At 40.6% G+C, this 16,661-nt stretch overlaps 1 protein-coding gene across 1 annotated transcript in view; it reads left to right on the top strand.

The window, feature by feature from the left end:
- The window catches only part of LOC109479630 (basement membrane-specific heparan sulfate proteoglycan core protein-like), an 86,520-nt gene that overhangs the window by 51,449 nt on the left and 18,410 nt on the right, over positions 1–16,661 (top strand). The window contains exons 9-38 of the mRNA XM_019781616.1: positions 2,326–2,535; positions 2,921–3,046; positions 3,620–3,625; positions 3,852–3,983; positions 4,365–4,652; positions 4,858–4,985; positions 5,373–5,549; positions 5,956–6,054; positions 6,400–6,483; positions 6,681–6,802; positions 6,996–7,107; positions 7,368–7,499; positions 7,866–7,993; positions 8,570–8,641; positions 9,359–9,445; positions 9,829–9,884; positions 10,112–10,206; positions 10,413–10,553; positions 10,758–10,943; positions 11,362–11,364; positions 11,845–12,021; positions 12,319–12,437; positions 12,630–12,741; positions 13,069–13,233; positions 13,381–13,508; positions 13,684–13,770; positions 13,909–13,970; positions 15,523–15,596; positions 15,739–15,879; positions 16,188–16,376. Coding sequence (XP_019637175.1) covers positions 2,326–2,535; positions 2,921–3,046; positions 3,620–3,625; positions 3,852–3,983; positions 4,365–4,652; positions 4,858–4,985; positions 5,373–5,549; positions 5,956–6,054; positions 6,400–6,483; positions 6,681–6,802; positions 6,996–7,107; positions 7,368–7,499; positions 7,866–7,993; positions 8,570–8,641; positions 9,359–9,445; positions 9,829–9,884; positions 10,112–10,206; positions 10,413–10,553; positions 10,758–10,943; positions 11,362–11,364; positions 11,845–12,021; positions 12,319–12,437; positions 12,630–12,741; positions 13,069–13,233; positions 13,381–13,508; positions 13,684–13,770; positions 13,909–13,970; positions 15,523–15,596; positions 15,739–15,879; positions 16,188–16,376 — 3,638 coding nt within the window. The remainder of the gene's footprint in view (positions 1–2,325; positions 2,536–2,920; positions 3,047–3,619; positions 3,626–3,851; positions 3,984–4,364; positions 4,653–4,857; positions 4,986–5,372; positions 5,550–5,955; positions 6,055–6,399; positions 6,484–6,680; positions 6,803–6,995; positions 7,108–7,367; positions 7,500–7,865; positions 7,994–8,569; positions 8,642–9,358; positions 9,446–9,828; positions 9,885–10,111; positions 10,207–10,412; positions 10,554–10,757; positions 10,944–11,361; positions 11,365–11,844; positions 12,022–12,318; positions 12,438–12,629; positions 12,742–13,068; positions 13,234–13,380; positions 13,509–13,683; positions 13,771–13,908; positions 13,971–15,522; positions 15,597–15,738; positions 15,880–16,187; positions 16,377–16,661) is intronic.

Below are 16,661 nucleotides of genomic sequence, written 5' to 3'. Positions count from 1 at the left end.
AATACTGTATTTGTTGGTTGACCTTATGTTTGTTATATTCAGTTTGATATTTCAACCATTGATTTGTATCCAATATTACCTCCATGTAAAATAGTCTGTGTGTGTGTGTATGTATGTATGTGTGTGTGTGTGTGTGTGTGTGCGCGCGCGCGCGTTTCCGCACATATTGTAGTCAGCATAACTTCATAACGCCTTTATGGATTATGATGATATTTTATATGTCGGTAAGATTTAGGAAGACGAATGTCACAGTTAAACATGGGCCTCCTGGTGGCCGACCTTGGTACTGCAGCAGAACTTCCGGTTTTTGTATATTTTGTCCTGAACATGCCATGGTCTTGATTTTTTGGTGACTGATAGCTTATTCTGTTAGAAATAAGTGGTGTAAGTTTGGTCCCTCTAGCAGCTTGTTCTGGAACTGCAGGTTAGTTTCTGGTAAAAACTTTAAAAGCCAATAAGTCTATATAGGAACAACGTATTTTTTCATCATTTTTGGTATGTAGGTAGCTGAGAAAGAGTTGTACATAATTAAATGCAAATTTAATTGAAATTGGACTTATTTCGCATAATTAATAAGGAAATTCTATGATTACAAATTAATGAATGTTTTATATAATGGCACTGTTATACATATAATCTATTTAATCTGTGGCAGGCGGAACATCAACAGATACCAATTATGCAAAGGATGACCTAATTTGCATAATTAATGTGAACATTTTGTGACTCCCTGTTGGTGAATGATAGGAATTGTATTCCTTGTGACCTGTGTAAGTTACACGGCGGTCGGTTGCTAGGCTAAAGTCGCATTACTAGGGAGGTATCGGGTTACAGAACGCGTTCGAACGTGGCCGCGCGGGAGTCCCGGGCCCGCCACCTTCCACAGTAAAATTTGAAAATAAACAAAAGTAATTGGAGAGTAAATACTCGTCAAAATAAAATGTAATAAGTGATTTTGTTTACCTCAAATGTTATTCTTGCACTGCATTTGCTCCACTTTGTGTACATTTCCTTCCAAATGAGATCAATTTCGGATTTCAAGAAGGGTTCACGAGAACCAAACAACTGATTTTAAGAGGCCCCGAAAATTAAAAATAAGGTTAGATTTTTGGATTTTTAGAAATATTACAGTAAATTTAAACTTTCTGTCTTAGGATTTTTTTATTTTTTAACTTAAAACTCGACTTACAATCAAAAGAAGAGCTAAAAACGCAGTGTTTTAACTTTAAATACCGATAATTCATAATCGCGGCCATATTTTAAAAATCCCTAAGACAGAAATCTGCGGAAATCGTTGCTCTTCCAAACAAGATCTCAATGAGGTAATTTGAACGATTTTTGGGAATGGTTAAAATACCATGTTTGCACGCGTGCTATGACACTTGGATATGGGGACCTGGATTTTATAACAGCGTCAACAAGAATTCTGACCTTCAAGGTCACCTACGATGACGGCAGTAGCTTCGTTACATGTTACATATCCACAATAAAATCACGGCATAGATGTAATGTTTTGAAAACGGTTCATATTTGTGGAAAGGTGGATTTTTCCTGTTCCGTGGTTCCCAAGTAAAAAAGGGCTTGAAGTAGCCGGTTGTAGCGGCTTTACTGTAAATGACCGCGGGTAACCCCAGATCGAACGCCCGCTCTATTCGAATGACGTCATATCGAACAAGATTCGCGGGTTCGGGGGATTCGATCTCCATAGTAGCGGACTGGGACTTTTGGGCCCAAATCTGACCATCGTGAATGAAGTTGCATCTTGATGTAGGTATACTTGACATTCAAAATATATTCTAACGGCTCACTTCTTTTCAGTTTGTTTCCTCCTTTTCCTCCTATACTGTAAACCACAACATACATTTGTACAATGTTTTGTATGTACCTGGTAGCTCAAGAGGCTATTATTACACAGTGGGAGAAAATTCAGCAGGATATATCTTCCGGGGCATATGTAATTGTTATCTTTCCAGCTATAATTTCTCTAACTTTTTTTAAATCTTTGAATAGCTTGTACTGAAATGGTAAATAAAATGCATAGCCCATATGTGTGGCCCTTCATTTCTATTATATAGTGTTTCTATGGTATATCTACATGTGTTTCAAACACACAATTCATAACAGGAGGAATAACATCAGGTTTTAAAATTTGATGCAGTCTTTTTCAGGTCAACAATATCTGCATTTTTTTCCTTCTGTCCTCTGCATTTCTGCAGTTTTCCCATCAACTTTCTCATGTACATATTTTTGCTTTCTTTCCCTTTATAGACAAGATGTAAACAGAATGTGGTCAGGCTAACCCAGTACTTTGTTTTGTCTCCACAGTAGTGATTCCCCTGACTCCACCTCCACTGATACCACCTCCCACCCCACCTCCTGTGATCCCAGTGGTGCCAGTAGAAACTGGTCCTGAGGCCAGGCCAGGCTGTAGGGATGACCAGTTCAGATGTAAAGAGAGCGGACAGTGCATTGATGTCATCTATGTCTGTGATGGTGACCCCGACTGCCGTGACTACTCTGATGAGGCAGAGTGTGGTCAGTAAAATTTTTAACTGTATTTTCAGTGGTACATGTGGGATACAAGAAACAGTATTCATCTGGTGCATCTGTACATTATTGAGCATTCCCCTGTAAATTTTTGCCATTTGTTATCATTGTGGTCAATGTGTACTATAAGATGTCTTTTGACATAACAATGGTGTATATGACATTCTCCAACCTGTATAAGACTAGGAGCTCAGGAGGACCGCATTATGCTCAGATTTGAGCCTAATAAGTATATTTATTGGCAGAGTACATAGAATTGCCATAGAATCGCTTTGTTCATTTATCTGAGAAGTACAATTGTAACACATTGTTTCACATGCTCACATTCGTATGCTCATATTTGAACAAATTGTGTGTTTTCCTCCCTGCACAGAGGACAGCATCATGCCCAGATGTGAGCCTAATGAGTTTGAATGTGCCAACGGGAAGTGTGCACAGAAGATCTGGACCTGCGATGGCGACAACGACTGCGGGGATAACAGTGATGAGAGCAACTGTCGTAAGTTGGACCACGATAAAACTAGCAACATATCAAGAGATAACAACTGCATCTTACAGTTTATACAGTTTAGTGTAAGGAAGAGGGCAGTCAAAGAATTTTTCTCAGCCCCAATCTTGTGTATAACACACAGTCTCTCTTTTTCTGAGTCACCCCTCACCTTTTTAAGATATAGACCCCCAAAATTCTTGGCCCTCTTTATTATACATGTATATGTATATAGATGGAGTAACTGCTTGTTGCAATTGTCTTTTGGATCTCTCTGGATATTATTAATATTATATATGCAACTATCTTCAACTGTATGTTTCTATCTCTTCCTGTACGTGTGTTGTCCTGTCATTATTGACTTCCTTCTTCTTATAACAGTTGAGTTCAAAGTGACCATGTCACAGCAGTAACTGTTGATGTTTTTGACAGTGTTTGGTCATAATTTTGAACTTTGGGATGATTTCAATGTCATACTCCAATGTCATTTTCTGTTTGACTCTCTTATAATACTTACATCTGTTGTCTCATCCCATCTCTCCTACCCTGTTTCTTGTTGTATTCTGTATTCCTCAATCCATCCAGCTATTGGTAAGTCATTACAACGTCTGGGAACAATCTGTTTGTCTCTTTGGGTTGTTTCATTTGATTAATGCAGTCGACAATCTCCAATCTTCCATATTATTGGGGTTGTTTTGTGTGACATACATGAATGTACCTGACACTTCCAAAAACCTGTCCTTTCTGTCCTTTGCTGTACTCCCTTTATATAAAACTGTAGAAACAGTCCTAAAAGTTGTCATGTTTCCTTCCACAGCCACTGCTCCCCCTGGTTCCCAGTGTCGCGGTGATGAGTTCACGTGTTTGTCGGGGGATCAGTGCATCCCTCAGTCCTATCAGTGTGATGAGGAGATTGACTGCAGAGATCGCTCAGACGAAATTGGATGCTGTGAGTACAACATAACCTGAAAGAATGTCTATCTTGTCTTAGAGAGGTATATGAATATTCAAGAGAAAGTCAACTACTTGTATATGTACATGTACTTGAACCCAGGAAACAGTTCTAGTTAGTGACCAAAATGTCACCATGAAGAAATGAAGCAAAGAGAGCTCATTGAAGTGCTAAGTAGAGTAATTAGTATCTAATCTACGAGTTTGATAATTTGTTGTGCATCTCTCTGATGTATGTGTGATCAACTGCTCTGCAGCCAACCGATGATGATGATTTGCAACACTCCTGTACCCCTATACTATCATCTGAGCCAGATATTTTTTCAGGCTCTAAGATGATTTTTGACAGTGTTATTGAGCCCTGGTGGTTTCCCCCCAGCTTCCCCCAGTGTGCAGACCCCCCCAGCTGACCTGGTGCAGGCAGAGGAGGGGTCCACGGTGGTCCTGACATGTGAGGCCGTGGGAAACCCCACCCCCATCATCTCCTGGAGACTGAACTGGGGCCACGTGGGTCAGCCTCCCAGGGTCACGCAGGAGTACTCAGGGGGGAGGGGAACGCTCACCATCCGAGATGTAAGGAAGTCTGACCAAGGAGCGTACACCTGTGAGGCTATTAACAACAAGGGCAGTATCTTTGCTGTACCAGACGCAGTGTTGGCTATCAGAGGTAAACCTTTAAATTTCAGTGTAATTTCATCTACACATGTAGTTGCATAGTTGACCAAGTACAGTGTAGATTCTTTGCTTTTTTTTAATGAAGACTCTTATTGTACATGACATTTTTGTCCCACTTGAAATGCATGTGTTTACACTCACATTGAGCTAAGCATAGGTCAGAAAAATGTTTTTAATGTGTAAACTTATCTTTACAGAACCAGAGGGTGCCTGTAATTCACCGGGCACGTTTAATGCAGCTGCCGTCACGACGTCTGAGTGCCTGCAGTGTTTCTGCTTCGGTGTGTCCCAGAACTGCCGCAGCAGTGACTTCTACAGGTTCCAGGTACATCCCTCATTTCAGTACTGTTTTTTAGGTGTCATACATGTACATTGTAGATGAGGCTACATTGAATAAAGAGTCTCTTTTTACAGAACCATGCGTTTCAAACAGCGGACATTTTGGTGACCATCGGTCACATTCCTCAGGACATGTTCCTTAATGTAACATATCTACACAGTTACATAGAATGGTAACCAAAATGTCGGCTGAATAAAACACTAGGTTGCGTAAAAGGAGTCTCTTTATTCAGTGACTTACCAACCTGATGAAACTATTTATAAGGATGAGGCTACATTGAAATTTCTATGTAGGATTTTCAGAATGTTTCCTCCTGTGTTGTATTGCACTCGGGTATGGTCCATTGAGAAATTATTTTGTTGTACCCACTAGTTGACCGTCCCAGAGAACAGTGGCCTGACGATGGTGACCAGAGACAGGAGCCAGTCGGTGGATCGGGCGTACATCCGAGCCGTGCCTGCCCGTAACCAGTTCATGGTGGAGGACATGTCGTCTGTCCCATCTGGGGTGTACTACTGGAGCCTACCTACCAACTTCCTAGGAAATATTGTAAGTCGTTATGAGCTATAAAGAATTTCATTCGTTTGGAAAAACACCATTTGCACCATTTCTATCAATGATAGTGGAAAACATTTAAAACATACAAAAGAAACATACATTGGCAAAATAGAAGACTAGTGCCTAGAGCTTCTGGCCTAAATTGTGCTACAGTAGTACATTTGCAAACAAAAGTACCGGTAAGTAGTAAATAGCAAAAAAAATCATGATGATGTGGTTAATTTGTATGAAGATAATGCACAGATTTAATGATGTAGAATTGTGATAAAAAGAAAAGCCATTACTTTCAACATTTTGATACTGATCCTTTGAATTGTTACATAATACATGTAATTTGGATGCTCTTGAATGTTTTAAGGTCTATTGTAGTAAACATTCTTTATTCTTGCACATCCAGATTGCCAGCTATGGAGGAAAGCTGAGGTACACTGTGTACTACTCAGTCGGCACTGGAGACTTTGCCAGGTTTATTGATGCAGAAGACATCATCCTTATTGTGAGTAAATCAGATCGTTACCTCCTCTCTCTTTCATCTTTGTGGTCATGCATCTTAGCAAGAAGTAATCAAACCTGCAAGTTATTTGTACATGTATACTCTCAGCACCTGTTTTCAAAAGTTAATACTACACATGTACAGAATGTTCATGAACAATATTGCTGCATGGAAAGGAGTATGGCCTTTTATACTAAAAAATTATTTATACCTCATTTCTCAAAGATAACCTGCAGTAAGTATAGAAATTTCTATTTTACCTGTACATAATGTATGTAAAAATGTCACATAAGAAGCCAATAATTATTTGGAACCTGAATGAAAGTTGTTGTTGATTTTAATAAACAGGGAGGAGGAGCCATCCTTACCTACAGACACTATAACGAACCAGTCAACGAGCGGGAAGAAACTATTGAGGTTGAACTCAGAGAGGTAAGCAGGAATTTTAGTATACAAGAAGAAACTAAGCCAACTAATTATAAAGTCCACGTTACAGATAAAAATTACCATCTTGCTGCTTAGTTTAGAACAATGCTTGCCATAGTTATAATTTGTATAGTAGCAGGGAGAATGTTTAACTTAATTATTTTCTAAAGGCATGCAAATAATCATGTTCTTCACATCTGTAGAGCCTATGGACATCATCAGCCCTGTCAGCCAGCCTGTCCCGTGAAGACTTCATGATGATCCTACAGAATGTGGAGGCTATCCTCATCAAGGCTTCGTATAACTCATTCATGGTCACCACAAGGTATGGGCACCTTCCAGCATTACAGTAGCTTTTCTCTACTATGCTAGGGCTGGATAGCAACCTATGTTATACCCTAAAGAACTAGAACTCTAAATCCTTATTTGTCTTTTGATCCTAAAAGTTGAACTACAGGAAAGACAAGAAAATGTGAAACAAAATGCCTACATGTATAATTATACCTGTATCTCTACAGCATCCAGGGCATTGAGATGGACACAGCTGTTGAAGAGAACACAGGACTGTCCCGTGCTGTAATGGTGGAACAGTGCAGCTGTCCTGCTGGCTACACTGGGCTGTCCTGTGAGGTGAGAAGGCTGTAGGACATGGCTCTGGGAATTGTATTAAAATATAAATGTAGTATCAAGCTCTGAAATAAATACTTCTGCTGCCCTGTCAAGCCATAGAAACAAAGTATGTTTGGAACAATAAACCTCCAAAGGGAAGAAAAAGTACAGAAGTGTGATTCTGCTGAAATGATTGTTGGTATGTTAACTTTGTATGTAATGTTACAGACCTTAAGGTACACTGTCAGCTGTCCTGATATCTCCTTCCTTGTGTCCCACAGCGCTGTGACACCGGCTACATCCGGCAGAACAGCGGGCGTTTCCTGGGCTCCTGTGTGCCTGTGGGCGGGTCTGGTGCCTGTAACTGTAACGGACACTCCTCAGACTGTGACCAGCTTACAGGGGAGTGCAGGGTATGGTTTACAGCTGTACTTCGCCCTCAAATCAGCAACAGTTTTTTTTATTTCCAATATAAGCTAATGTACTCACCCATGGTGTAGCAATTGTACTGTAACACTAGTCCACATGTATGCAAGCTGGTTGATGCATACTAAAGGTTGAAACATTGCTGTAGCTGGATTTACATGACTATGCTTCATTTAATCTAACTTCTTTGTCTGCTGCCAAGATAAAGGACCTAGTATTTTATTAGATTTTACTAAAAGATCATTTTCTATGTGAGGCACAAAATACTCAGCAATCCTTGTAGTTATTCCATAATGTTGACATGTTTTACTATTATATGATATCATGAACTGACGATGTCTCTATTCCTGCAGAATTGTCAGCACAACACAGATGGACCCAACTGTGAACAGTGTAAGGCTGGTTACTATGGCGACCCACTGAGCGGCTTCCCCAATGCCTGTCAGCCCTGCCCATGTCCTCTGTCCACTCCCTCCAACCAGTGAGTAACAATAACTTCAAACTATAGTTGAAAAATGTTTAAAGCTCATGACAGGCTCATTTCTTTTGATAACCCAAGTTTTGTAGGTACAAAATATCCTTCAATATCATGATTATTATACAGTCATATTTATAGTATATAAGCATACAGGTTATTTTCTCATTTAGCAGTATTACTAAAATAGCTTTTTCTTTGGCACTTTTTATCCTGATATACATTTGGCTCACTCTTTGCTAAAAAAATTTCATGACAAATTAATAATTAAAAGTTTATACAAATTTATGCCTCCACTCAAAATTGTTTTCAATAATTGGTTCTATTCTCAGACCTGGTGTGGCAACTTGGTGTGAAACTTTTGCTGTATTTTTGTATTTGACCATTTAATCTCTATGTTGGCCAAAATAATCTTAAGATTTTTCTCCATAAAATTGAATACTATTGGAAGCTTTGATGTAGCGATGCTTACTTTTTTGTGATTGTACTTTTTGTTTGTTTGGTTTGATGAAAGGGTTGCCATTTTGTCTTTCATACCATTGTCCCCTGGAAGACAACATGGCAACCCTGTTGTGTTGTTAGGGTTCAGGAATGGCTGTTGTTTGATTATGAAAGCCTTTTTGATGAGGACAACGATATCATATACTACACAAGGTACCTACATACTGTAGGCACGTTTACGTAGACATCAGATGGCAATCCAGAATAGATCAGTGTAGAAACTTACTTGTAGGAAGTCCTCTCTACTAGTGCTCAGTAACAATTACTGTGTTTGTTTTGTGAGTATTCCAATACAGTAACCACCATAGAAGAGATCCATTCTTAAAGTCACATGAATCGTGGTCCATAGAAACTTAAGTCGCTTAATGTCACCTCTTTCTTAGCTGTCATTTTGAATTTCTGATATACACATGTATGTAAGGTTATGAAATATAAAACCACAATTTGGGAATTAGCATATCAAGCAAGATAGATGTATGAACTTAAAAAAAAAGTCTTACTTTACTGTATCAAACTTCCTGTATTTCTGTGCTGCCAAGGAGGAGGCCTGTGTCAGGTATACTCTTCTGTGTCAGAATTTTAGTGTATGCTAACTCATTTCTCCTGTGCCTATGGCACTTAACTGAATGAAATGTTCTAAAGCTTCTGTCTGGTTAAGGCAAGAATATAAGGATGAAAATTGTTACGCCAGCCCTGATCTATTACCTAATTCCCACCAACTGCAGTTACAACTGTGTTTAGATGTACATGTACGATGTTCATGATGTGTATTAAAACAACTGCATTTTAACATGTTATGTCAATAATAGTTTGTTTTAACACGAACAAAGAGTGTGGAACATTATAAGAATTTTGAATTTCCTGTGACAGATTCTCGCCCACCTGTTTCCTGGACTCAGACGGCCAGCCTACCTGTGATGCCTGCCCACCTGGCTATACAGGCAGGAGGTGTGAAAGGTGGGTGAAAAGCCATAGATGCGGCTTTATTGTTACATTGTTTTTTTTAATTATTCTTGGGCTCTTGTCTTGCTACATGGTCTGCAGCTTCTGTCAGTTGCAGTTCTAGCTGTGCAGTGCCTCTCATAGCTGGTACAGCCAATGCTAGCCCAACAGACTCAGCTGCAGAATCTTTAAATTATATATAGCTGCCAAACATCTTTTGCACAGATAAAGCAGTCATCCTCAAGTTTGGTGAAGCATGGTGTTTTTTCAAGTAGCTAGTCGTACAATGTGGCTTAGCTTTGGCTTGTGATTTCAGCTAAGCACACCAGGCCACTACTACTCTTCTTGATAGGTGTGTTGCTTATTTTTTACACAAAATGTTTATTATTCCATTATAGGTGTTCACCAGGGTACATAGGAAACCCCACCATTCCTGGAGACTATTGCAAGAGAGGTGAGGAGCTTTTCAAGTTTTGGAAATTTCTACTGTATATTATTGTTTAGAAGTTAACTTCTGTAGCTGTATCGCTGGTATAATCGCCATTCAGCGTAATACACCAGGTTAACACTACTTAACGAAGATGTAGTATTAACAGAACTTCTTTTGTCAGCACATCATAATTTACCAGTAAGTTTGCTTGGCTACATTCTGAAACCTTTTCCTTTTCTGTCCTTCCACAGATAACGTGGTTGGGCCGATCACTCCTGTTGTTGACCGCTGTGATGCCAGAGGGAGCATCTTGCCTGACCCTCTGGATGGACAGTGCCAGTGCAGGGTGGGTAATCTATGTATCTGCAGGCATGGCAGTACTACTACGAAACTGTTGGTGCTTGTTTAATACCTTTAGTGATTTAGTCTTGTGTAAGAAAAGAAACAATTTTCCTTAGGCTTATAAACCTAGATTGGCCACTTAAGAATGTAAAATCTTTGAATGGAGCTCTGTTCATCCCATGTTGTACATTTTTCTTCTAATTTCTGCAGGAGAATGTGCAGGGACCTGAGTGTGACGTGTGCAAGCCCAACACCTTCCACCTGTCAGATACCAACTCTGGCGGCTGCATCAGCTGCTTCTGCATGGGTGTCAGCCAGCAGTGCACCAGCACCTCCTGGGGACGCTTCCAGGTACTGCAGGATCTGGCTACTGACATCTGTGTTTACTATTTTAGGGTTTAATCACCTATAGATTTTGTGTGGTGACAATGCCTGGTTTAGAACTTTTTTTACCATACATGTACCTGTTGAGTTCTATCGAAGGATTTTAAAAATAGGAACATATTTTACAATTGCAGCCTTACAATGTGTAACTTTAAACCTACGCTTTCCTAGGTCCGAGCCAAATTTGAGACAGCATCCACCCAAGATTTCCAGCTGATGAACAAAGACCAGACGAGGATCGTTGACCAGGGCCTGACGGTGAACCCCGTCACACGGAGTCTGGTGTACCGACAGTTCCCACAGCTCCCACAGGACATCTACTATTGGCTGCTGCCTGAAAGTTTCCTTGGCAACAAGGTGAAATTCCCCTGTAGCTGCTTTTCTTGTTCATGTATATAATTACAATGTACACTGAATCTAGAGTTCACATTTGCAGAAGTAACTGTAAGTGGTATCAAAAATGTTTCATGTGTGTAGAACACATAGTTTCAGAGGAGCTTAAGATTCTGCTATTCTTTATCTTCTAAATCTGTTTTGTTCATGCGTTAAGATTTGTTCTTAGTGCATGAAAGACTGATTGCTGATCATACAAGTCATGCATGATAATCATTGTATAAACCTATTGTCAGGCTAAACTAGCTGATCTGTGGTTGTAATGGTGACCAGAGGTCATCACCATGGCAACATGAGTCATTTTCTTATGCTCTATGTCTTCTGTGTGTCTTCCCATTTTTCCCATCTTCACTTTTCCCACCTTTACTCCTGAATGAAGTAGATGGTAAGTCTTAAACCTGCAAACTTTCACATTTCTTGAACTTTTTGCTGGAAGTTCTTTGCTTCTTTCCTTCATCATTTCACCATACAGAGTGCTGCATTTCCTTCATTTTGCTGGGACGATTATCCTATGCTGTACATGCCTAATGGTTACATACATGTATTCATGCCTGTATTGCAAACATTGTTGAAGCTATGGTTTGGCTTTTCATTCCAACTTCATGTACGCCATAACGTTGACATTGAATAAATGACAATGTTACTTGGGACTTGCTTGATTGTATAAGCCTGAAATCCAGCCTTGTCACAAATGTAGCTATATGTCCGCTCCCAAAAATTCACTCCAGTGGACCTATAATTAACAAGGCTGGATTTCAGGTTAATATCAAATTTTATATCACATGAGAGAAATGTACAACTTACTGCAGTACAAACCCTACATATGTACAGGAAGTCATTCTCATTGTTTGCCCCCCTCCCACAGCTGACCTCCTATGGAGGTGTCCTCAGGTACACCCTGAGCTACCAGCCGGCTCCAGGTGCAGCACCTGTGGTGGACTTTGACGCGCAGCTGTCAGGAAACTCCATCCTGCTGACCTTCAGACACGAGCAGCAGGCTGTGGCCAACATCCCCAGACCTTTCATCATCACCTTCCAGGAGGTAGGAAGGTGTTCAGTGGTTTTGAATTAAATACAAATCAAATTTACAGCTATGAAGTATGGTGTCTAGTTAAATGACAGGTTTTGTGTGATGGCTATTCTGTCTTGAGGCAGGTAAAGGCAAGATGCATGAGGAGGTCAACATTTTTTTTAATGGTAGCTTTCTTTCTTGCAAAGAAACATGGCTGAATCTTCAAACTTATCCAGTTGCCTGAGTAACAATTTCCTTACCTGGATGTGTATCTCATGTCGAACCATCATCAACGCATGACTTAATCTTATCTTGTTGAAAACACAGCAATACTGGAGAAGACTGGATGGAGAGCCTGCCACCAGGGAACACATGTTGATGGCTCTGGCAAATGTTGACGCTTTGATGATCCGAGCTACCTATGCAACTGCCATGATGGAATCAAGGTAACACAGTTTGGTTTTATGAGTGTTCTTCACAGCAACTGATACTTAACACCCACATGTGCTGTTATCTTAATATATTTTGTGCTAACAAGATCACATAATGGTTAGAAGTACATGAAGAACTTGATTTGTTGAGAATGCAGCAAATACATCAAAATTACATGACTCATCTGACATCCTTGTTTTCTGCAGTATATCTGACGTGTCCTTGGACATAGCGGAGGACAGAGCGACTGGTCAGGGCCCGGCACTGCACGTGGAGCAGTGTGTGTGTCCACCGGGATATGCTGGACTGTCCTGTGAGGTGGGTGGTTCATAACATTTAATCAATATGCTGTTGTGATAGAACTGTCAATCAAACTCCTACAATGTTGTTGATGTGTACATTTTGGATAGGATAAAGAAAATGTCATAATAATTTAGATCAATGTCCATTTAATATGTGGAGGCCCGCATTGTTGACAAATGACTACAGTGGGGAAGATGATAATGATGATGATGAATATGACAAGATTAGTCTATGCAGAGGAAACAATTTGCAAAGTAAAGAATTTAGGCGTTAAAGAAATGAGTTACTTTGAAAATGATGTTACATCATTGATCTACCAATTCCTCTTCCTTCTTTCTGCAGGAGTGTGCACCAGGGTATGGCAGGAATGGAGAGGGGTTGTACCTGGGCATGTGTGTACCTGGGGGAGACAGTGGAACAGGTGGAACAGGCCCTGGAACAGGCCCTGGTGCAGAATGCAACTGCAACAACCATGCCTATGGTTGTGATGACAGTGGAATGTGCCAGGTAGAGAGGACATTATTTTTTTAAATTCTGCCAGTCTGAATTGTGCAAATTAAAGTAAACAGTAACTGTTGCTTGATGAGAGAGAATTTGTTAGGACTATTCTTTACAAGAAATTATAATCTGTTTGTGTGGCCTGATTTCCTACAGAATTGTCAGCACAACACGGAGGGACCAAACTGCGACCGTTGTCGGCCTGGGTTCTACGGTGACCCCACCAGGGGTAACGCAGATGACTGCCTGGAGTGTCCGTGCCCACTGTCCATCCCATCCAATCAGTGAGCTTCTCATTCTCTTATAAAGGTTTTCTGTACAGTAAAAGCGGATCATGTTGAGAACAAGACTATCAGAGATACAATTATGGTGGTAAAATGGTTTCTTGCAAGGGGATGCACTTGTATATAAAAGCATGAGTACAGAGTTGTTAATGATGTTCTGTTATAACTTCTGCAGGTTCTCTCCCACCTGCTTCCTGGACATTGATAGACAGCCCACCTGTGATGCCTGCCCACCTGGCTACACCGGCAGGAGGTGTGAAAGGTGAGCTAGAGTTTACAATATGTTAAGGGTGAAGATACTACAGTAACTGTTTTCTATAAAGGTTGCAGGGAAATGTAAGGGGAAAAGGTTTTTTTTTTTCGGAAAGCTAGCAGCTCACCAAGTGTTACCTTGTTACAGATGTGACTCAGGATACACAGGCAACCCCAGCATCCCTGGGGACTCATGCAGACCTGTGCAAGGTATGAGTTTACAGTCAGTTGGGTACCTTACAGAGCTCAAGTTTGTGGGCGTTCGGGGGGGGGTGGTAGGGTAGATGTTAAAGATTCCCTTCCAAGACGGAGACAGATATAACGTGAACACTACAACATGTACAATATCATATGGAAGGGATTTTTATTGCGACCTCCATGTTTGTTGCTTTCTGGAAAAAAACAAATGACTTACTGAATGAGACTGAAACCAGGACAGTTGTTTTTGTGTCTTGTTGCCCTGCTATGTCTCTTCTGTCAGACCTTTTGATGATGACATGACACAAGGGATTTTTCCCTTATTGACATTGAAGTCTCTTACCTCCTTGTAGCAATGACCCCTGTGAACCCTTCTCTGACAGATAACATGTAGAGACTAGAGGATGTATATCCCAGCTAGCAATCACTTACCTCCCTATTATCACTTGTAGATAGTGTTGTTTAGACAGTGAACTTTAGTGCCATATATACTTACATGTATTGGAACTTTAGACTTAGAGTTCTCCCTATATCCCTCCCCATGTCTTCCTTTTGACTTTGTGTAGAGAGATTTTGAAGGTACTGTTGACTGACTTGCCACTAACCTTTGACCTTGTAGTCAGGACCTGCAGTAGTCCTGTGCATTCAGTGCCTGACTGCACAAGGTTAATAACCCTTGTCTGTGTACTGTTTGATGTATGAAATATCCCAGGCGGTAACGGGCAGGGAAATGTCATCAAGGTTCCTTGGAACAAGTACGACGGTGGTGAGCACGCTTTCCCATAATGCAGCTGCTGTGTGCCGTCTGTCGCTGCCGCCTCACACGTATTTGTGCTCATGACATGGACGTGTGTCTGTCTTTTGTCCTTTCTGGGCATGACTGATTCTTTCACTTGGTTCTAAGGTTTCACTTTTCTGTCTTCTGCCAACATGCATCCAAAAATGTATGAAATGTTGGAGCCAAGTTATGAATAGTATGCCCAAGTGACATTGCCTCCATTTCGACCACATGTCCCTCGTGTACAGGGTATCTTGTTTGCCACATGTTCACATGGTGATTTTTAGTTTCAATTTTTTCTTTGGTTTCCATTTTCATTTCAGGCTGTAGTGTAGAACTCCATACTGGGTGAAGGGAAACATGTATAATATACGTATGGAAAACCTACTTTCATACATATTACTCTGTAGTGGGAAGTAAGGATTATGAACTATATATTTTGTACATGTACATAACCACATCTTATTTGATGGGGTCCTGCCTTTGCAAAGTTTGTACACTCGCTTCACCTCAGATTGCTCTGGCATCACCAGCACTGTAGAACAGTACCAGCTTTGCTGTATTTCATACCAGGAATGTCCCCAGAACCCATTTATCAGTATATAAAAAACAACAGTTAAATGGATGTGATAATTTTGGACTGAAAAGGACAATTTTCTGATCCTCCAAAATCTAAGAAAAGTTTGGAGGGTCTAGTTAATGACTGTCAAAGATAACGACATTCCTGGTGTGGAAGTGTTCCATGGTTCCAAGGACTTTACTGACCTAAGCATGCTCTGTTCACAGAGAATAACTGTCAGTGTAATGATGCTGGCAGCTTCGCAGCTACCTGTGATGTCAATGGACAGTGTAACTGCAAGGTAAGTTACATTGTAATCCTTTTGTTATGCATGTCCTGGTTTTGTTATTAAACAGTTAACTTTAAGGATTCTTTAAAAATTTAACCCAAAACAAACTTAAGGTAGTCAGTAGCTTGATAGCTGGAAATTCTTTTGTTCCTAGGATGGGACGACCGGGCTGCGTTGTGACCAGTGCCGTCCTGGATACTTTTTCCTGAACCCGCGGAACCCAGACGGCTGCATGGAGTGCTTCTGCATGGGAGTCACTGATCAGTGCAGCAGCTCCCCCTACTTCAGGGATCAGGTATAAAAGCTGTTTCCTTAATTTGCACAACCTCATAAATCAAATCATAGGGTTAATGTTCCCTCAGATTTTGAATGTTTAAGAATACAATGGATCAAATGTACCTCTTTCCATGTCAAATTTCAGAATTATACTCTTGTTATAAAAAGAAATATGAAGTTGCATTACTTAATATCAACATGCATCATCATCAGTCCCATAGCTTCTTGGTGTAATATGAGAAAAGGAAAATGCTAGAGGTTCAGACAAATATCTTTGCCACTTAACAGTCTTTATCAGAAAAGTTCTGTCTTGTTTGTTTTTCAAAGGTTGAGGCGACATTCCTGCAGCAAGGGAACTTCCAGGACTTTGCACTGGTGAACATGGCCATGTCGCGCCGTGTGACCACAGGGTTCCGAGTCAACCCCTCCTCCCGCGACCTGCAGTACCAGGGCTTCAGTCAGCTGGACAGCGACCCATACTTCTGGCAGCTGCCTGCCGCCTTCCGGGGCAACAAGGTACTGTTTCAGTCTGTCCTTGACCTTCACTTTGCATGAGTAAACTTTTAGGGCTAAATTCATGATTGGTTACAGAGTTAGGCAGAAAGGAAAAGGCTTTGTGGGGTGACAAGTTACTGTTCCTATCTGTCCTTAACACTTTTCATTAGCAAGCTTTTAGGGCTAAATTCAATTTACAGAGTTAGTCAGAAAGGAAAAGACTTTCTGCTGTGACAAGGTACTATTCCCATCTTCTTAACCCTCACTTTACATGAGCAAAATTTTAAGGGCTAAGTTCATTATTGG

This window comes from Branchiostoma belcheri, unplaced genomic scaffold (genome assembly GCF_001625305.1).
Source record: "Branchiostoma belcheri isolate BF01 breed outbred unplaced genomic scaffold, Haploidv18h27 scaffold5, whole genome shotgun sequence".
In the NCBI taxonomy this organism is placed as follows: domain Eukaryota; kingdom Metazoa; phylum Chordata; class Leptocardii; order Amphioxiformes; family Branchiostomatidae; genus Branchiostoma; species Branchiostoma belcheri.
The sequence above is the reverse complement of the archived record's forward strand: the minus strand, read 5'-3'. Positions and strand labels throughout refer to the sequence as shown.